A 21,329-nucleotide genomic window follows, 5' to 3' on the forward strand; every position below is an offset into this window, starting at 1 on the left:
CAATTGTACTATAAACACGGTATAGAATTGGTTTACAAGTAATGTACATATATTAATAAACACAATATAAATATTTTTACATGCTAATATGTAACATTTAAATAATCAGTTCAGTAGTACATGTAAGTTTGCATTTTTGTTCAATAAAAACAAAAAGCAAGAAACGAGAAAATGAAACATGAGGAAAATGGACTATATCAGTTTCTTTTCATCCTTACCATGGTCTTCTTAACATAAACTTCTTGACCTCTTGATAAGCCAAAGTCAGCTATTTTTGCAATGTAATTTTCTCCAACCAAGATATTTCTTGCTGCTAAATCTCGATGAATAAACTAAAATAATAAAAATAAAAAGCCTAAAACAAAATCACCACAGTATCTATAAACTTTACGTATATTATTTGAGTGCTATTTTGAAAATTGTAAATATCCAGAATAAGAACAATACTGAAACCAAACAGCTTGGTATGTCACTGCTAAGAAAATTTTAAACTTTATCTGAAGATGAAAGCAGTTAGTTACCATGTTGTTTGTAAGTTTTAATGTCTCTTCCTTGATTCCCATGACATAGTATTTGGTAGGGCTAAGTGAACACAACAAAATTAAACTCATCCAATGTGTGCTATAGAAGCTAATCCCACTTTGATTTCACTGAAAAACATAGTTCCTGGAAAATTAATTGGTGGGCTTTCAGTGGGTAGAGAGCAGAAGACTGACCTGTTTCTGGCTCAAGTAGTCCATCCCTCTAGCAACATCTGCTGCAAAATGCAGAAGTTGCTGAGAGGAAAGTGTAGATGCAGTACTGTTGGCAATAGCAAATGCTGGGTCTGTCTCTAGCACTCTGCTTTTACGAAGGAAGTCCAGTAAATTTCCATGGGGGGCATATTCAATAGCAAGATAAAGGTATCCTAATGAAACATTGAGATAGTGAGCACATCACAAAATAAAAGGTGATCAGTAATAGTATTTAGACACACCATTTTGAGTGAAAAACAAATAAATGTAAAAGAGGAGGGGGAATATCAAGCAGCATAATTCCTAGGTGCAGAGGAGAATTTAGAGCTATTGATGAGTACAATTTCTGAGAATTAATATGGGCCAAAACCCAAGTTCATCTGGCTTTTTAGCAAATGGTGCAGAAAGACCTGCTTATGAACTGATGTTTCTATGGACTGTATGAGATGTACAATGGTTTTTTTCAAACAATTTGTTTCTGTACATGTATTCAGGAGTATCTTACCTCGATGTTCACATGCTCCTAAAAGATTTATGATGTTAGGATGATGACCAAGTTTACAAAGAACTTCAAGTTCTCCAGCAAAGTCTCTGTGATCATCTTTTGAGGCATACTCTGGAAATCAAATAAACATGCATTTATGTTTTCCATTGAACTGAGTTTATGACCATATTGGTGTTGGTTATGAGGACTCTGGGCTCCCTGGAGCACTACTGCTTCAGCCCTGATAGGGAGAGAAAAAACTGTAAGGTACGTGAATATTTGTTGAAAAAAATAGTATTTGTCAATCAAAGATAAAAAAGAGAGAAACTAATTTCTTGTAGCAGCCATTTGCAGAGAAATAAAGCATCTTTATTCCCACCTATTTCTACCTATTTCTGTTTTATAATCTACCATGTAACTTCCCTTATTACTTAAGAATGTAAGATGTCGTAGCAGATCATGTGAAAAATCTTTCATATATGTGCTGTTGATTATTTCTGTCTGCATGCAGACCCTGGCTCTTTTTAAAATTATCATCATGCTTAAGGATGTCTCCCAATTTGCCTAGATAATGATCTAGCAAATTGCAAGAATATATGTACATTCTTGCAGTACTCTGTGTATTGTAGTTTTCTCTGCAATGTGGCAGTCATGTCCAATGAGTACAAAGAAGATGAGTGATCCTCATAATATGTGTATACATGTATAGATGCATAGACACAGTAGTCTCTGAATGGCTAAGGTAAAGCAAGATGAGCACATGCAGTGCCCTGAGGCTAGCTCTGCACTCCTCTCTCTCTTACATGCATCTTTTAATGGCTTCCCCTCTGCAAGTCAACACATACATGAAGTTCATTCTGACTTATGAATTGAAAAATACATAATAGTTAATGATATCAACATTTAAAGAGAAATATAAACCAACATGACTGTGCAGAAATACAGTCTTTGCCAGGGCACAGGTGCTGGGCTAGTAACAGCTGATAGAGTTTCACTAGCAAATTTGAATATTTATTTTACCTTTAGAAGAGGATTACTAAGCATTTCTTTTGACATTTGAGAAACATTTGGAACAAACAACCAAGTAAAGCCTTTAGTCTCAGAGTCTTGATCTTTACTACCTTTCATCCTTTTAATCGCAGCATCCATGCGTAAGCCATCCTTCTTAATGCGTGCTTTCAGAACTTGCCCAAAGTTGCCTTCACCAATCACATCTTGAAATTTTATGTCATTCCACTCAAGAACTGGATAAATAGTGGGATCTGGGCTGTTCTTGGCTTTCCTGCTCAGGGTGAGAGTACCTGAGTTAAACTGTACAGCTGGCTCCTCCCTCTGTAACAGAGTTAAGTAAATGACATTAACTGTAATTTACACTTTGCTGAACAATGCTCTGATTACACTCCCCAAATACAGGTGTCCTCACTCATGTACACACAGACAGAGCCTAATCCATCTCTTGCTTACACCAGAGTAAGTATAGTAGACAATTACATCCGCTTTAGACACTAACTGCATCAAGTGCTTCTGCCCAGATCCACAAAATTAGTCAGGTTCCTAATTTATACATAAGTACCTTAGTAGACCTAGGCCTGAACAGTTTTATCATCTTGAAGATGAAGGTGATGGGTCATTTGGTAAAACTGATCTCTAAAGCAGTTTTGAGTCTCAGGCTTGAGATTTATCTTGCACTAAGCTTGGATAAAACCTGCTCTGATCAGGCTCAATAGAAGTCTGAGGAAAGAGGCAAGGTGTCCTAGGTTCAGCAGTAGCAGTCATTTTTCTCCCCCTTAGTAGCTGGTGCAGTGCTGTGGTTTTGACTTTGGACCTGGGAACAGTGCTGATTAACACCGATGTTTTTAGTTGTTGCTAAGTAATGTTTAGTCTGACCAAGGACTTTCTGAGTCTCATGCTCTGCCAGGGAGGAGGGGAAGCCGGGAGGAAGCAGAGACAGGACACCTGACCCAAAGTGACCAAAGAGGTATTCCATACCATGGCACACCATGCCCAGTATACAAACTGGGGGCAGTTACCTGGAAGGGTGAGATCACTGCTCGGTTGGGCTCAGTATTAGTCAGCGGGTGGTGAGCGGTTGTATTCTCTTCCCTTGTTATTTCCTTTATCATTATTATTATTGGTGGTAGCAGCAGTGATTTGTGTTATACCTTAGTTACAAAACTGTTCTCATCTCAACCCATGGGAGTTTCATTCTTTTGATTCTCCTCCCCATCCCTCTGGGAGCAGGGGGAGGAAGAAGGTGATGGGGGGGGAAGTGAGTGAGCAGCTGCTTGGTTCTGAGTTACCGGCTGGGCTTAAACCGTGACACAAGGGAACAAAAGAGAGAGGAAATGATCTTCCTCTGTGCTTGAAGGGACACCTCTACTTCAGTTGCACATTCCCATGCAATACTTCTGCGGGACAAGTTTCTGGAAAGGAGCAGGAGCTATTCTGTGTGGGCTGGGACAGATGATCTTTTTGGATGAGCCCCTCTGTCCCCTGTTTATGAAACAACCTGCGCAGATATATACAGAGGAGCCCTTTCGGCCAGCTTTATTCTGCCTCAAAATTTCCCCTCTGAAGTAAGAGAACAGTACCAGAAGGCAAAGTGATAGACTACAGCAGGATGCAAATACATATATATGTGTATGTGTATATGTGTGTATACGGAGAAATGTCTATGTAGTGTTACAACCTTTGGCAATCTCCTTACAGCCACAACTATGACGTTGCCGTTGACTGATCCCTGGTATGCTGTCCCAGAGTTGGAAAGCCATGACAGAGCAGTCACTGATGCTCAACAGCAATGTTAAGAAATACTGTCATTTTCAAAATCAGGCACAACTCACAGAGGGAGAAAAGGCTCCTCCATTCTGTCTATTTGGTACTTGTCATGCACAGGTGTGACAAAGTAGAAAAAGCAGAAGGTCAAATGGTTTCAAGTCAGGTTTTCTACCTCATAGCTTATAGCTGTGATTGCCTTAAATCCAGGGTCGCTAGCAGAGAAGCTTTACAATAACAATAGTAGTTACACATATGAAGAGAAGACAGAATTTGAGGAAGCTAAGAAAAGGGAATTAGAAAAAAACAGGAAAAGGTGGGCCAAAATTAATAACCACTGACATAGGAAAGCCAAAAACTCACCACCACGTTTTGGAAAGCTTGAGCCATTCGGCGCTGGAAGTTGGCTCGCTTTAACTGCAGCATGATGAGAAAGGCCAGGAGAATTGTTACACAGGTCATCCCTGCAGAGCCAAGGATGGCAATAAGCAGCATTTTTCCTCCTTTTGATTCGTAGGAGGCTATCAAGAAAGCACATAATTATTTCCAGCTAACTCTGAAAAAGCCATGAACAATATGTAGCTAAATACTCCCGTCTGCTAAACTATATAAAGACATAGATGTATATCCCTTTGTTTTCCAGAAATATCATAGACATTAGATGCTCTGATTTTCAGACGCACAAGCATCTGTAGGTCCCGCTAAATTCAGGCAGAGAAGACCTGAGGTCACATTCAGTGATACAATAGTCCTATTACATGCAGCTCCTTTAGTTTATGAGCTGATGGGAACTTTCTAGTAGATACAGACAAATGTTACATGTTGTCACTTCAAAAGTGCCATGCAGTGAACTGAAAATCAGATTTTGGTGATGCTGTGTTGCATGTCAAAATTAAGAGCAAAAGAAAACTAATACCCAAAAAAATATATTATGACTTTGCCTTGTTAATTAGTTTATACCACTGGCCCTGGTTTGTGCAAATCCAGCAAGCTGGAGCAACCAACCTTTAGTTTCTGGAAGAGTCTTCAGCTCAAACGATGTGTTTGGGTTGCTCAAGCCAATGTTGTTCTGAGCATTAATCTGAACCTGGTACACAGTGTCTGGCTCAAGACCCTTGAGGTGGTATTGAGTAATGCTGGTGTTCTTTATGATAATATCAATGTGGTTGTACTCAGCCTTGCCATAGATTTTGTAGCTGATGATGATGGAGGAGATGGAATGACCCTCAGCAGTTGTCCAAGAGATGACAGAAGATGTATCTGTGGTGTTGGAAAACCTGATGTTGTATGGTGCAGGAGGGATTCCTGAGAACAAAAACAAACACACACAATGTTTTGGAGTGTACATCCACCTTTTTCTCCTTCCTGCAGTGAGCCAAACACTTTCCTTGGTGCTTTTGCTGTGCTAAACAGAAGCAGAATTTTGTTGATGAGTTATGGTAACTGAATGCGACAGTTTTATGAACTCCATGTGCTGTCACCCATACTGCAGTACACCATACTTCCAGCAGAGGTTGTAGTGGCCTTAAGTATAATCCTGCCCTTGGATTGTCCAGAAGAGACAAATTCTCTGAGCTGTACGCAGGGACAACATAATAGCTTTAAGATTAATGCAGAAAGGGTTAACTTTCTTCTATACTGAGTTATCGTTCCCATGTGATTCCCAGGTCCCATACTTTCATTGCTTTATGGAGCAATTCCCTGTCAGGATAAAAGCTGTTAGAAAGAAGGGAAATCAATACCAACATTTCCACGAATTTCATCAGAAAACCACCCACAGGGGTGAGTGCTAGACTTGTGAACACACTCATGGCTACTAAGCTAAGTACCTGCTCCCGGAAAACAGTATCCTTATGCTTTTCTTAGTGCAATTTGGTGTCAAAGCTCATGTAACCAACATGGTGTCCCATGATGGCCGTTGATACTTCTGCTGATACATGCAGGAACTCAGTGAGGGCCTCCTCTCATGATCTGCAAGGAGGAAGAAGCCCATCTTTCTAATGTGTGGTATAGGCAGTGGCACACATCAGCCATGCAGATGGACATCTGTTTAGATGGTACTTCATTCAGATAGAACATTTATTGTGGCACTAAGAAAGAACACTACTTGCACTCAGGGAATTCAGGTGTGGGCACTGGTCTTCAGTGTAGCACACAGCTACTCTTTGCTTACAGGGGTTTTACCTTGCATTGTAACTTCTTTTCTTTGATTAACTGCTGACTATTTTTATTTTGAATTGCAAGGTCTGAAAGGTTTTTTTGAGTAATGAAAGAGCTTGGAGTAATGAACTCTGGGGTCTCATCATTACGAGGAGGAAAAAAATGCTGCATATATCAGAAGCGTGAATTGCACTGAAATAAAGATGTGGATTCCCAATCATCAATTTGCTTTTCTCACTTTTTAAAAACTCGTTATTAGTTCCTGATAATTTCCAGCGTAAGAATTTCTTTGGACACTGATCTGTCTTCAGTGTACTGTACTGGTAATACCAACTGGTAATAACAACCTCAAAGGATCGTCAGGAGCTTGGTTACCAGGACATTGGATTACACTTAATGTAGTCATCGAGTGACAATCAGTCTGATTGCTGCAGGAAAGAGGAGGAATTAAACAGAAGGATGTGAATCAGCTACTTACTGTCACTGAAAGTCCATGCATACAGATAGTTGCTCCATTCTCCTTGGGACCTGGTGTTCACCCTTACCCTGCACATGTATTGCTGTCGAGGCTCAAGATCTTTAATGATCAGGGTGGACATATTTCCTGGCACTTGAGTAATAACACTGCTCTCGTCACCATTGTCATTCACACTCTTCCTTTCCACTTCAACACGAATGTCATCCTCTGTCCTCAGAGTTAAAGGATGCCATGACAAATTCAGTGATGTCATACTTTTTGGAAAGAGAGTGAGACCTTCTGGTGGAGGAAGACCTTGGAAAAGCCACAGTGAGACAGGGAACAACATTTCATGTCTGGTGTGCAAGCTAAAATAAGGGTACCAGTTATTCCCAAACACTAGCCCTATCTTGGAGTGACAAAGGGTAATTCTCCCCCCCATCCTACCCAATTTGGCAGAAATTACATCTAAAAGGTGCTGATTGTCCCAAAGTATCCTATCAACAGCTATTCTGTCAACAAAAAGGTCTCTTCACTGAGCTGGTGTTGCAGATGCACTTTTTAGATGTGAGAAGCCAGCTCTTTCGCTCTCTTGTTAGACAGTTTCTGTTACAATACTATTTTATTTTATATGTCTCTATTCAGTTTGGGTTGTATCCTCAGTGAACTAAAAGCTTTTCTTTTTGTTCAGGCATTTTTAAAGTAAACTGATCTAATAGTAAGAGGAAGGACTGATCCAGTATTAGTAGAAAGGACTGGCATGCAAAAGAAGGGATTTATACCTCCAACTCTGCTGCATAGCCAGCCAAAATATGTAAATTTTCCCTTCCCAGACCTCCCACCTCTAAATCAGGGAGAGTAATAGCTGTGCCTTTTTCTGTTTTTTTTCGCCTCTGGGTTTTTTTGGCTTTTGGGCTGGTTGCGGTTGGTTTCATTTGGCTTGTTCGTTTTTTTTTGTTTTTTTTTGGGGGGGGGATCGGGTTGTTGTTGGTTTCATTTTGGTTTTGGGTTTTTTTTCTTTGCCTGAGATTGTTTTGAAAGACTTTACATCACTTTCAGGTCCAGCCTTCTTTGCTCAAATGAAAGTGCTCTGGCAGAGATCAGGGAACAGACCACAGGGGAAAACAGCTGAAACATCCCTTTAGTAAAAAGCCAGGGTGGCAACTTACCAAGCGCAGCTGTTGTGAAGCTAGCCTGTGGTCCAGGATGGCCTTCCCCTCCTTCCCCTCGCCGACTCAGCTGAACACAGAACTGATACTCTGTTTTTGGTTCCAGATTGTCCAGTCTTTTGGTTGTGCCTTTTACTGACAATGAAAGGAGAAAGTAAATCTCACGTTCAGCCCATGCTGAAAAATGTTAAGAAAGAAAAGGTTTGGAAAATATTCCTGAACCACCAAACACAGAAGGTAAGATACTAAGGCTCTTTTTTTGTTCCTGATTCACTAAAATAAACTATGTAGAAGTATAAAATACTTATTTTTAAGTTGAGCTCCAACCTAGCCCAAGGGATGTTTCCATCTTCCTTCAGGGCAGACTGGTTGCCTGGGCAATGAGCATTGGGTTATCTTGAATTAGTAATGACAGTAATTTGTTACTTGTTAAAGTTACTGCAATATTTCCTATAATATTTTAGGCCTTGCATAAAATGTCAAAACAGGGGCTCAAAGAGGTCATCTAAATAACAAGCAGGCTTCATTCTGCTTATACTATTCCTTATAAATATTTAGGTAAGCTATTTGTCTCACTAAAGGGCACAGTAGAAACAAAGGAAGATTGTAGATGATCCAGAACATCTCAACACTGCTCACTATTGAAAACCTGCTGTTTACATGGGAGCTTTCAACAGCTGGGCCAAATACTGAGTACTGTTTATCTTACGGAAGGAGGGGGGAACCCCTTGGCTACTGAAAACTGAATTATCAACATTATACATATGATACACAAAGAGTCATGTGTCCAATCATAAAAGATTTAACTTTGATGTGTTATACTGTTTTTTGAGTCTAGTCAAGAGCAGACACCACGTTATATTTCAGCATGCAGCTGAAGTTTGTGCTGAAGGGAATTAAAAAACATTCTCTTACCTTCCACAGACATCCAGGACTGATAACGTTTTGCTGGCTTGTACAGGAGTTTTGTTGACACAACAGGTCCATCTCCAAGATGTACCTCAGCATTGATATCAATTATGAGGAAATTATGTCCACTGTCTGTCAGCCTTGGGGCATACTGTGGCACAGGAGGAACTGACCAAAAATGCAAATATTATATCAGCCTTTTAATTCCCTATATTAACAAAACTGTGGCATCTTCCTAGATCTACAGGAAAATGGGAGATGTTCTTTGAAACTCTTATAGACATGACTTCACATCCTAAAGCTGTCAGTTTAGATCTTTCAAAAAAACCCTTCAGCTTTCTTCTAATCCTTATCATTACAGTTATTTTTTCAATACACATAATTAATATGTTGCTTATAAGGGGTTCCTGTTCATATTCTGACCACAGATGTTTATTCAAACAGTTTCCTGCGGTGTAGAGAACAGAAAGTTCTGATGTATTACAATGTAAATCTGCCCTTAACATTAGAGGAGGCAAAGACATTTGAAGAGATTCATGCTTTTACCTTTGACTGTAACTTGAAATGGTTTCTCTGCCATTCCTGCTACTGTCTGCACACTGCAGACCCAGGTTCCTGTGTCACGGAGCTGGATTCGATTAATTGTAAACATGGCTTCAGAGCGATTACTGGTAACAATTAGGGAAGGCTGAAATGAACAAAGACATACAGAGCCTGAAAAACGTGAGCATCTAGGAATATTACCAAGATACTTTCTCACAGTTTAGAAGCTCATCTAGAGTTTAGTGATAGCAGTAGAAAGGATTTATAATGGTCAATTCCACAGTTTCATTTGAGCTCATGAGGTATCTCAGAATATGGAAATTTCACATTATGCTTGAAAACCATGATGTGCATTTACTGCAGATAAAATCAATGTAAGCGCCAGAAAAAAAAGGGAATGCAATTAGTCAGGAGCCTACCCTTAGGACAGTTCCATCTTGCTTCAAAAGTTTAAATTCTTCAGATTTTGGAAGTGGCACCCCAGTTGCTATACAAAAAGGCTTGAACTCGACACCAGAATTGAGTTCTACAGGATCTAGTAAGTTTTCTATCCGAGGTGAAAGATCTGCTGAACCTACAGAAGATGTATAGTATCTTAATGTCAGATTTCAAACACAATTTTAAAAGTCAGCACCAAAACAAATTTAGGTGTATAATGATCATAGGCAGCATAGGTGCCTGGTTCTCCCTTCGCTCTAGGCCATATGCAAGGATCATGCTTACCAAAGTCAGCGCTGTTAACCTCAGTGTAAATACCATATGAGAAGGAACAAGCCCAGTGACTGTTCTTTCTTTTCCCCTCTCCTGTCTTTCTCACTTGCATTCTAAAGCAGCAGGAGTTTAACTATGGCAAAATCATGTACAAATTTTGTATTGAATGTGCAGTATCTATTTGCTCTCCATTTTGTCTAAGTGCAGTCAGATCACAAGAGTATAGTTTGGCTGTTTGGAACACAGTCTTACTTCGCTGATTGTTTTTGCACTTGAAAACCTTTGCAAATGAATAGTGGATTTGTCACTTTGTTTATCAAGCAGAAATAATAAATGCTGAGTGTATCTGTTAAAATACTGTGTGTGAACCTTCCCTGAATCCAGGGATTCTAAACAAGATATGCTCAGCTTTACAAGTTTAATTTTCTCAGGGAGACAGAGCTGATTTAAACTCTGGGGTTGTCTTGGTGTTTCAGTTACCAGTTTCAGACCATGAGGTATATAGTATAGGAGTGTATGTAGATGAATAAGAGGTCGGTAATGGTAAAGTACCATTAGCGTCTCTAAAAACTGATCAAGCAGATAGCATGTCAGTAACTGATATTAAGGTCAGTGTCAAATCCTATGGAGTAAGGTTGAAAATCTACCTCTAATGAAAACAAAATCAGAAGAAATGGTAGCATACCAGTCTATTAAATGCAGCATATGAGGCAGAGGCAATAAGGATATACACAAGTGTCTGGACCCCTGAAATGTAATTGGCAGAGCAAGGATACCAGCCTGAAGTGGTAATGCTGTACCAGCATGAAGATCTGTTTCAGTTACACTGGGAAAAGCCATTTACTACCGTGTTACCTTGCTTTACCTTCTTTTTCACATTGCAGACCATGCCATCCAAGGGAGCAGATACATCCCTTAAATCTGTCGCATGTCCCTCGATTTTGACAATTACATTTGAGTTTGCAGTCTGACCCATAAAAACCAGGTTTGCATTCTGCAAGCATATATGTTTCCAGTTAGTGTAAAGGTTCTAGAAAATGTCTTCCATTAGTTCTCAATCTCATGCATCAATTCTCCAATAGGGTCTAGTTACCTCAACAGGTTTGAGTTTGAAACTGTATTTGTTAACACTAAACCATCCCCAAAGTATCCTGAGATGACACTAACATCAAAAATGTAGAGCACGTTTGTATCCACATCTGTCATTTGTAGACTAGATGCCAATGTGAAAGCTTTTTCTATCTCCACTCTTTTATCACTTAGACCGTTGTAGTGTCCAAAGGCTTCATCAGTTATGTTACCATAGAACAAGATGGCGCATATTTGTAAAGGAATATGTGCCTTGTATCCCAAACAGATTGCAGTCTAATAAAAATGAACAAGACTGATTATGCTCATTATTGTTCAGCAATGGATATATGTTTGGCACTGAATTGATCAGTTTGGCTTGTATATATACAGAAAGACTGTAGCTGTTAGAGAATTTTTAACATCTTAGTAGAACATCAGCTCATTTTGCAGAATAATTTGAACAGGTTTCATCTTTATTATGACGAGAATCTGACATGGTCATCTGAGATGGGTAAATATATTACTCCTTTTCTACATAATGTAAAATCCCCTGTCATTTACTCTGCTCTGCTAGCTCCCTTCTGTATTTCCTATGTGCAGTACACTAAGGACTCTACTATTCTTCATATTTTTTGCTATACCTTTGTCACATTCCAGTCCCATCCATCCTGTGGCACAAGAACAACCATATGGATCTGGTAGACAGAACATATAGTTTCTGCAGCCATAGGTTTCTTTACAGCTCTCTTCGCATGTTTTGCCAAATGTATTTGCTCCGCAAGCTATGTAAGGGAGAGAGGGAAAGACTAGCCCAACTCGATTAAGTCCACAAAAGATACAATGCTTCTAATGATACAGCTTTAGACAACAGAAAGCATAAATTAAAATAAAAAATAACATTTTTACCATTCAAATAGCAGTTACATTAACGTCTGTAACAATTTAAGCCACGGCTGCACTAATGGTTAAATTCAGGCAGCACAAACAAACATAACTTTCTCCCATGTGAGGATGCATCAGCAAATCACCCATTGTTTTGAATATGCTGGGAATGAGCTTCAACAATAAATCCTCTTTATAAGCCATTTTAATATAAATTGGACATACAGTGCCATAAATAACAAATATTCTTTTTATAGGTCAGTGCATATGAAACTGCCAAGCTAAAGGTTTTGCTTTTCTGATAAGGTCAGTGCTACGTTAGAGTGGTTCAGATGTCAACTATTCCAACATCTCAGCTCTAGTATTTGCAGCACTGCAATTCAGTCAAAATATTAGGATACATACAAAGCACTGAACTCCAGAATTTCTTGGGGAGATCAGAGCAATGTTGTGCCTGCTGTAATTCTTCCAGAGTCCAAACTAATTGTTACAAAGATATGAATAAAGAGACATATACTATTGATATGCCCCTGCAGAGACAAATCACCCTGTGAACATATTTAGCACCTTTTTCAGAAGCAGCCAGGGAATCTCTAACCCAGGGTCTTCATTTCCCAGTGTTAGCGTATCCTTAGGATCTGCTATTTTACCATGCATTTAACAGTCAGTCAGTAGCTCCAGGGAATCACAGAACAATTTAGGTTGGAAGGAACCTCAAAAGACAAACTGGTCCAGGCTTTTGTGGGAAAAGGAGCTTAAATGAGATTATCTAGCACACTGTCCAAGTGCATATCAATCAAGAAAAGTTGAAAACAATATAATCTCTATAAGGAGAAAAGAGGGAAAATTTAAAAGGTAGAATCATAGAATGGTTTGGGTTAGAAGGGACCTTAAATATCATTCAGTTCCAATCGCCCTGCAGGGACACCTTCCACTAGACCAGGTTGCTCAAAGCCCCATCCAACCTGGCCTTGAACACTGCCAGGGATGGGGCAGCCACAGCTTCTGTGGGCAACCTGTGCCAGTGCCTCATCACCCTCATAGTCAAGAATTCTTTTCTGATATCCAATCTAATCTAAATAATAACAACTACCAGAACAACCTTATTCATTCAGGGTTCATCTCACCAACACTGTCTTGTCTCCAGCACCAGCTGTAAATACTATAGGTATAAAGAATAAAACAAGGCTACTCCATTTGATGCTTCCCTCAATATTCTGCTAACTTCTGCTACTGAGAACAAATCAAGAAGCAATCTGTGAAAATAATATTTGGTTACCTTTCTCACATGTTTTTCCCATAAAACCTGGAGGACAGATGCATTCCCCAGTATCTTCATGACAAATGCCATTGTTCGTGCAGGAAGGGCAGTGGGAGCTACAGGAAGGGCCCCATTTCTGAGCTTCACATCCTTTTATGGAAAAATATAGTGACATATTTTTTGTCTTCTTGCTTAGTAACAAATCAAGTAGTAAAATTCTTTTCAATTAAGACAAACAGTAATATGAAAATAAGATCCATATGGACCCCCCAACAGCCCAACCTCCTGACCTAATGTAAGGAATCACTTTTTTCACTGTGGTTACTACGTAACAACTTCAATGAAGAAACTGAAAAAGTCTTCCTTGTTTGAAACTAGATGTAGAGTTTTTAGTTTGCAAGAGTAAGTTTTTAAGTTGAAAAATATCACATATTTAAGATTTCTATGCTTGTAGTAGGGCTATGAGACTTACAATAGGATCAGGCTTCACCTGGACCTGGTTGCAGGACCAAGCTTGGCATCACTGGTATTATTTCAGCATTTGGCAAGTCATGATTCTTTTTTCTGTAACAATGTATTTCTTGAAAGTTCATTAGACCAGATTCACATCTGTTATTTCTTTACTGTCATCACTGGGTCTTTATAACAATGATCAATCAGTTGATGATCTGTTTCTGAACTAAATGGTCTAAGAGCAAGCAGTTGTTTTAAAGCTTGTTCATGATTTTCTTTCGCACTTCATAATTTAAGAAGAGACTACTACCATTAATCTTGCCAGTGAGTATTTAGCTACAGATTTGATAGAAGCCCAGCTCCAGTTCTAAAATGTATATAAGACTTCATCTTGCAAATGCTTAATCTATTCCTATAGGATGCAAAATTCATTGAAAGTAATAAACTGGAAAGTCCTGAGGCAGGCTCACTAAAGATGAGTAATCCAGACTTGGTTCAGTTCTGGGTTTTTATCAGAAAGCATTTAATGATTCAACACGGCACTTGGAGCTCTGTATCTTCCTTCTCCTGGAAGGAAATTCTTACATGTGGATACTTTAAAAAACGGCTTTTGCTAAAAATCATCAGTCTGTGTCTATAATCCTAATTCAAAGAAAGACAGGACATGTTTGAGCAGTAGCATCACCCATTCTTTTTACTGTTAGCGTGCTACCTAACACTCTCCCATACTGTACCCCAAGGTTTTTCCCAGTGGCTAGGATAGACAAGATAAAAGCCTATGGCAGAATTTATGGCTAAATTTTCTGCTGTGCAGCTTGGTAGTAGTGTAGAGAACAGATCTTGGATCATTTTATTTAATAAGGTGGCAATACCTTCAAAATCCAAACTTAAGGCATTATATTTATTGATTTGTGACTCCTGGAAGCATCCTGTGGATGTTAGCAAGTAAAATATGTTTTACCATCAGAAACATTTTCTCTATTATGTAAGATATTTTAGCAACTATTTATTTTTACAAGTCAGTTTTAGATTTCTATGTTAATAGAATATAATATTCTTTATATCTGGTGAAAATAGACATGTAGAATGCTTAATGGAAAATATCTACCTACATTGTAAACTGGTCCTGTCATCCACTGGGAGATGAACTTCAAGAGCTAACTAAGGCTGTGGTAGTTCGTGAAATTAGAATAATATGTGCTAAACATGATAAATCTTTGAATAAATGGTGTTTGGATATAGCCCGTCAGAAGGAACAAAGACATTTGAAATTCCTATTTTGTGCTCAGACCCACATCTCATTTTCATGGGAGACCCAGTGCCACCTTCTTTGTTCATACTTGATGTTTGAAAAGCTGGGATGTCGAGAAGAGAGCTAGCTGTGCTGGCAACAGCTAAGATGAATTGAACTGAATCTGATTTTTTTCCTCTCCCAGCTGTGTAAATCAGTACCAGCTTGTACCAAAGATCCTTGAGAAAAAAAATCTTCTGACATAATCTGAGAGCAGTTTATGCCAAGAAAGACTCTGGCCCTTATTTGGGCATAGTATATGTTTCATTTCATGTTCATTATGACTTTAAACAATTAATTGTCAGCCTACATTAATGGAACTTACGTCTTACAATAAGCCTTGTGTAAGCAGAAGTAAAGAGGTTTCCTCCTATATATCTGGCAGAGTAAACCCCTGAATCTTGTGGTTGAACTTGAGAGTAGGAGACTTCTAGCTCCCCTGGTACTTCATGCCTCGGCACAGAGTGGATGAAGGAACCTGAGGAAGGAGCACAGAAGTCGTTCACCCTCTGCAGGTAGAAGTGAGTTTGCATTGGTTATTGAGGAAGGACAGCTTGGATGAGCTAAACAGGATCTATTTGTTAGTTATGAATTTGCTGATGGCTTTTTAGCTAAACTAGTTTTTGATAATTGGAGAAGTGCATGTAAAAATGAAACTAGATCCTGAGGAGATTTGGTTGATGAATGTGACAAACAGCTACATGGTCAGTGTTTCTTTACAGGAATGTTGCTGTAAACGTAGTGGTTAAAAGGGTTAATTTTGTTTCTTAGCTTTTCCTGAAGTGAAAGGTAACAATCTGTAAGGAGTTTAATGTGGCTGGAAGGAGTCAGACAACAAATGCCAGCCAGGTCCTACTTAATCTGAGTAACGCAAAGATTTCCATAGCAGAGCAAAGCAGGAAGAACAGAGCTCAGCTTTGTCTTTTCTTCCCAGACTTAACATGTTTCTGTCTCTTCTGTATTTTTTTTCACCAGGGAAGCTTATCGGTGTTATTCTAGGTTTGCTGTAATTGGTCATACATGCCTGCTAAGTAATGCAATAGAGTTTGGTCTTCTCCCATCACTCTAGATCATCAAGTAGCTACATTTGAACATTTGTTGCTGTCAAAGAGAAGTTGCATCCACTGGACTTCAGGACCCTTGGGATTCCTTGCACTCGCCTGCCAGAGCAGGGCTGCTGCAGGCAGCTAACGCCAGATCCAGCCAGCTATCCCCAAAACATATATGCACATGCTCACACACACTGTGCTGATAAATCCAGCCACTAGCAGACCCATGCAGCAGAACTGTGCCTTTACATGTACTGCATGTGCACGTGAGACTCACACTCACACAAACAACCCAGAAAGCCTAATCCTGTTCTCATTTGCCACCTAGTCAAGCCTCATATACACCCAAAAGTGGGTCCTATGGCCCAGACCTACAGTCTCTCTAATTAATGGCTGTCAGACCTCTTATCCTACTTGCTGGCTTGAAGTTCACTAGTGTGTCACACACACGCTTGCACACACAAGTGGGTCCCTGATGTAACTGGCCTTAGACAGTCTCTCCATTTACTGGCCCCAGACATACAGGCCTTTTTGACCCCTGGCATGTGTTTCCAGTTACTAGGAGTCAAACCTATTGTGCCTTCTAGTCTGGCCTGAAGGTCACTAGCAGATTACACATATGACCACCAAGTAGACAGCACACCTATGTGAAGAATAATTAATAATAGAGTTTAATAAGATCAAACCAACTGTCTTGTAGAGATTGGCTGGACCAGTGGCATCTTTTACCTGCATCCTGCCCCATTTTTCCATGCTTGTTCCTTTCCTGTTCATTTTAATCCCTCCCTTTCTCCTTTTGGCTCTTTCTTTCAATATCCTGTTATTTCACACATCCTTATGCTCCCTCTCAATCATTCCATAGTAAGTTTGCTCTTTCCGCCTGAGACTCATGATAATCTCACTCTCTCACTCACCTACAAAGCTCTGATTGAAGCTGCTCAGGGCTTTGTGCTGTTCCCACAGTGGCTCTCAGAAGCTGCCCTTTGGTGTTTTCTCTGCCATCTTCTACTGCTTAGGGCTTGTGTGTCTGGTTATTTATTACTTCTCTTATTTCTTGTCTTAGCCTTTTGTGCTGAATTACCATTCACCAGATGATACTCCCACAGATGAGGTCCCCTTACCTTCTACATCCCCTTACATTTACCCTGATAATGAAACAACTTTTTCCACTTTGCTGAAGTAATTTAGAAGATGAACAGTGACAGGCAGGAGCTTTACTGTCTGTGATCATACATAATATCATGTTATCAATTTGACTCTAGTCAAACTTCAGGCAGATGAGAATCATAACTAAAATGGCAAAAAGATCTTGGGTCAGTTCAGTCCCTGACAACATGTAACAGTTTTTCAAGAAAACAGGAACAAAGAAAAAGAGAAAAGAATGAAGGAGATTAGTTCTGAAACTGTGAGTTGTGGTGTTTATTATTATTATTATTATTATTATTGGGTTTTGCATATCTTTTGAATTACAAGCTGCAGAACAAGCTTGGCAGCAAAGTACCAAGAAAGCCTTATAGCCTGTTAGCAAGGTTCACTTTCTGTGACTTGTTTTTCAAGATGGCGCTTTTTATGTCAATGTCTTAAAGCAATCTTGTTTAGCAGAACAGTTTTATTCGCCAGACAGCCTTTGTAAGGGTGTGTAAGGGGGAAGTGGTATTTTAAATGACTGAAATGGAAGACTGCAACAGTTAGATATAGCAGGACAAGTATTTTCTTTGCCAGCTGCTGTATCAGAAATCCTCAGGGATGCTATTTCAGCTGTAACCTCAGGTGAAGAACTTGACCTACTGTCCAGAGTCATGGTTAATCTGAGGCTTTTTGCCAAGTTTCCAGTTGGAATCCCAGCTGAGGCAGCATCATGATACAAGCGCTCCTGCTCTGACATAGCAGCTGGTTCTTGTATGAGAAAATGCTGACAAGAGATCATAGAATTTCCCTGAGGATCCTGAAAGGACAAGTGATGGCAAACTTTCTCCACTGTGCACTGCATGGTTGAACCTCTGAAGAGCAAGGAAACAGGTCTTTGAGAAACTCTGTTTTGCATATTGCCCTTTTTGGTTTTGTTTTCTTTTTTTAATTTTCTCTTTCGGCCTGTAAAGAAGTGCTCCAAATATTCAGTAAGTTGTGTTGAGGCTGACCCACTGCATGCCTTCTTTTGCAGTGTGTTAACACTTCCTTACCTCATCCTGCTCTATTTACTCCCTATTTCCTGGTAGATCACTGTAAGACAGACCATCAGTAGGCAAAGATGGACCAGTACATCAAGTGGGCTTTCCACAACTGATTTGTTGCAGTCTAACATTCTGAAGGCACAGTGAGCTTTAGTGGCAAGTGTCAAGCCGTAGTAGCACATAGCTGAATAATGAGTTAGATGTGATTTAAGGAACATCTTAGTTAGAAAAGTTATGTAATAAATTTTACAACCTGACTAATTTTTATTGTTGAATGAAATAAGGATTAGGTTTTGTTGACAGTTTTGCCTTTCTAGTAGTAGACTATTAGTGCTTAATTTTCTTAGCCTGAAGAACTTCATAGAAGCAAAATGGCCTATGAAAGACATATAAAGAAGGAAAAATATGCACTTGAAAAGCAGTAGAAATGTAGATAAGAGATGCAGGAACTAGGCCTTCACAGTGGCACAGAAAAACAAACAAACAAAAACAAAAGCTAAAGTAAGCCAGGCAAACATAGAAGAAAATCAAAAAGGGAAGTGAGAAACAAAACAAAGGTATAAAGAGACAATTTGACATTCTTTTGGAAAAGAAACAGGTCAGTTCAATATATTGGATATGGTGAGCGGCTCCTTTAGGGAACATTAAGTGCACGAAGAATTATGTCTCCATTGCACAGCATGGGCATCATCAGCAATGACTTTAAAACAGTTATATGCCACTTGGGTAAGACTGATAGCAGAAAGAAATGACAAGGGAGAAAGGTTAATTACCTACCATTTTTGTAGATCACTGCATCTTCCTCTTTTGCTGCCATTCTAATGAAGGAAATATTCACATGCTCTCCCTTATTTGCTGTAACAGTTAATGCCACTGGATGGAATGAGGCTGAAAACAGAACAGGACAGAAGTATGGGATAAATAGCAGCAGTTGCTATCTCTATCTAGTATCTGGGCTGAAAGCTGAGGATAGTTTACAGCATGCCCTAACTCAGATTTTGATATTTTAATTTCTTTATAGCACACACTGACTCTATCACCAGCAACCTCAGCCCTTTGTCCTGGCCAACAACAGAACATGGGGCATGAAATAAAAAAAGTAATTTGATTTTGGTGGAGTAACTCAAAACACTTCCTAACTAGGAGCTGCAACTGTCTGCATAACACTTCCCCAAGTTTCTTCATCCCTTGAGACATTTTTCAAGCAGACTGAGTAAAACACTGGAAAATGTATTCTAGGGAACAAGCTGTCATCGGCAAACACAAGTTAGAAGTTAAGGATGCTTTCTTCCATTTAGTTGGAAAACTCCACAGGAAGGCTATGAAGTGTTTTGAGAACAAATTCAGGTATCTGACCATTTTTAGCTCTGAGTTGTTATGTCATACTATCACTGATAAGTCGATAGCAAAAAAAAAATAAATACAGAAACTCCTCTAAAATGAGGCAAAGTTAACTTCCAAACTCTTCAGCTTTTTATTTGAATGAGAATGTTACACCTCAGTACTTTTCCTTTTACATCACCCAGGGGAGTGAGGCATTGATTTTCACTAGCCCCTTTTGTCCTTCTGGTTTTGAGGCTGTTTAGCCTTAGATTTCCTCCTGTGCAAATTCCTCTTGGGCAAGTCCGTCCTGAATCTTGTTTTCGTTCTGCTCCTGGGATCCCAGTTCTGCTGCCATCTGACTCCCCAGCAAGATGAATGGGACCTTTCTGACAGAAAGACCCACATGAACCTCTGCTGGAAAGAATCCTTGAAGAGCTGTTCATGCTTCTAGTCAGCTCTGCATATTTGCACTTTTGCATAGGTTCCATTTCTAGTAGTCACATTTATTCATTGGGAATATTTCATTTAAGGAGCGCACATACAGGTTAGTACAAACTGTTAAACAACTTCTTCATAAAAGGTTGGCATTTATTTATAGTCATGTAGCTTTTTTTTCTGTTCATTACTAGAATACTTTCAATAAAATATACTTCTGTTCATATCAGTGGTTGCAGAAAATAAATTTTTGAGTCTCTAGCTGGAATTTGGTGGCAAAGAAATACACAGAGATAGGATCAGAAAGCAGAGGAAAAATGATAAACTAACTTTCTACTACATTATATATGTAAGAGAGCTGTGAAAAACAAGTAGGTAGATGTTACACACAGTTACACACAGTGTAAGGCTGAAACTGTGGTAGCACCTCCAGTAAAATCTAAGGGGGAAAGGAAGGTGTTATTTGTATAATATTTGAGGAAAAAATATTTTAATACTTCTCTTTTAGAATGGTATTTTAATTAAAAATCAAAACTTTTGTGTTATGTGTTGTAAAACTAAAGAAAGAAAAATCGAGTAAAAATGAAGACATTTGTCTCAATCCAAGCCAGCCTCTCTCCCAAAATTTTATTTCCTTGAGGATTTTAACAGATTAATGTTTCATTTCTGCTTAGAAATAAGACAACTATAGAAAACTCACAGTTCTTTGCAGAATGGAATTTCTATCCCTTGTGCAGTTCTAGCGTTTATGCTCTGAGCCTCTGCCATGAGTTTTCATTCCATCATTAAGTGCTATCCAATTGGTTTCAGCTGGGGTGTTCCTGCATGACGCTAAGTATTTGCACAGGGATCTATTGAGGATTTGACATCTTACCTTGGCACTGGTACCTGAACTACCTCTTATAGAAACATAGATTTCTAATATAGAATAATGAAAAAAGATCTCATTAGAAACCATCAAATAAAACTGAAAGCAGTCCAAACTTACTGTCAGCCCCTGATTTAGAAATTATTTATGAATAAAAAATGCATGGTGAAAACCGTGATCTATTTAGGAAAAGAAAATTCAACAGCTTACTCAAAAATGAATTGCTAGTTATAAATGATTCTAAGTGGTTTACTGCAGTGGGTTTTGGACCAAATTTAGTGAGGCATTAATAATTGTTTTAACAAGATATTAAACTTTTTCATTCCCATTTTCTTTTCTTGGTATATTGTTTAGCTTAACCACAAGACTTTTTCATCAGAATATTATTGCAATGGAAAGGAATGCACACTCCCTTGTGGGCTCAGTTCCAACGTATTTTTAGATTGTGACTTGTATTTCAGTATTTCACATCTCTAGTATGCCAATTCCTTATAGAGACATAATGAACTGAGTTTCAGGGCAAGTGCCATAATGCTCTGATGTTAGCATTTCCCTTATTGTCCCTTTGCCCACTCTGGAGAGT

General features: G+C 39.0%; 1 protein-coding gene across 1 annotated transcript in view; it reads right to left on the reverse strand.

The window, feature by feature from the left end:
• The window catches only part of TEK (TEK receptor tyrosine kinase), a 37,690-nt gene that overhangs the window by 4,604 nt on the left and 11,757 nt on the right, over nucleotides 1–21,329 (reverse strand). Inside the window, exons 3-18 of the mRNA XM_057417046.1 lie at nucleotides 18,898–19,008; nucleotides 15,226–15,378; nucleotides 13,175–13,306; nucleotides 11,655–11,795; nucleotides 10,808–10,936; nucleotides 9,651–9,805; nucleotides 9,235–9,376; nucleotides 8,695–8,856; nucleotides 7,780–7,914; nucleotides 6,632–6,925; nucleotides 4,999–5,298; nucleotides 4,357–4,514; nucleotides 2,340–2,550; nucleotides 1,240–1,350; nucleotides 717–907; nucleotides 219–332 (exon numbers count right to left, since the gene is read on the reverse strand). Coding sequence (XP_057273029.1) covers nucleotides 219–332; nucleotides 717–907; nucleotides 1,240–1,350; nucleotides 2,340–2,550; nucleotides 4,357–4,514; nucleotides 4,999–5,298; nucleotides 6,632–6,925; nucleotides 7,780–7,914; nucleotides 8,695–8,856; nucleotides 9,235–9,376; nucleotides 9,651–9,805; nucleotides 10,808–10,936; nucleotides 11,655–11,795; nucleotides 13,175–13,306; nucleotides 15,226–15,378; nucleotides 18,898–19,008 — 2,639 coding nt within the window. The remainder of the gene's footprint in view (nucleotides 1–218; nucleotides 333–716; nucleotides 908–1,239; nucleotides 1,351–2,339; nucleotides 2,551–4,356; nucleotides 4,515–4,998; nucleotides 5,299–6,631; nucleotides 6,926–7,779; nucleotides 7,915–8,694; nucleotides 8,857–9,234; nucleotides 9,377–9,650; nucleotides 9,806–10,807; nucleotides 10,937–11,654; nucleotides 11,796–13,174; nucleotides 13,307–15,225; nucleotides 15,379–18,897; nucleotides 19,009–21,329) is intronic.

This window comes from Pezoporus wallicus, unplaced genomic scaffold (genome assembly GCF_028554395.1).
Source record: "Pezoporus wallicus isolate ANWC-B61680 ecotype Strahan unplaced genomic scaffold, APGP_CSIRO_Pwel_v1 contig_2771, whole genome shotgun sequence".
Classification (NCBI taxonomy): Eukaryota; Metazoa; Chordata; class Aves; order Psittaciformes; family Psittacidae; genus Pezoporus; species Pezoporus wallicus.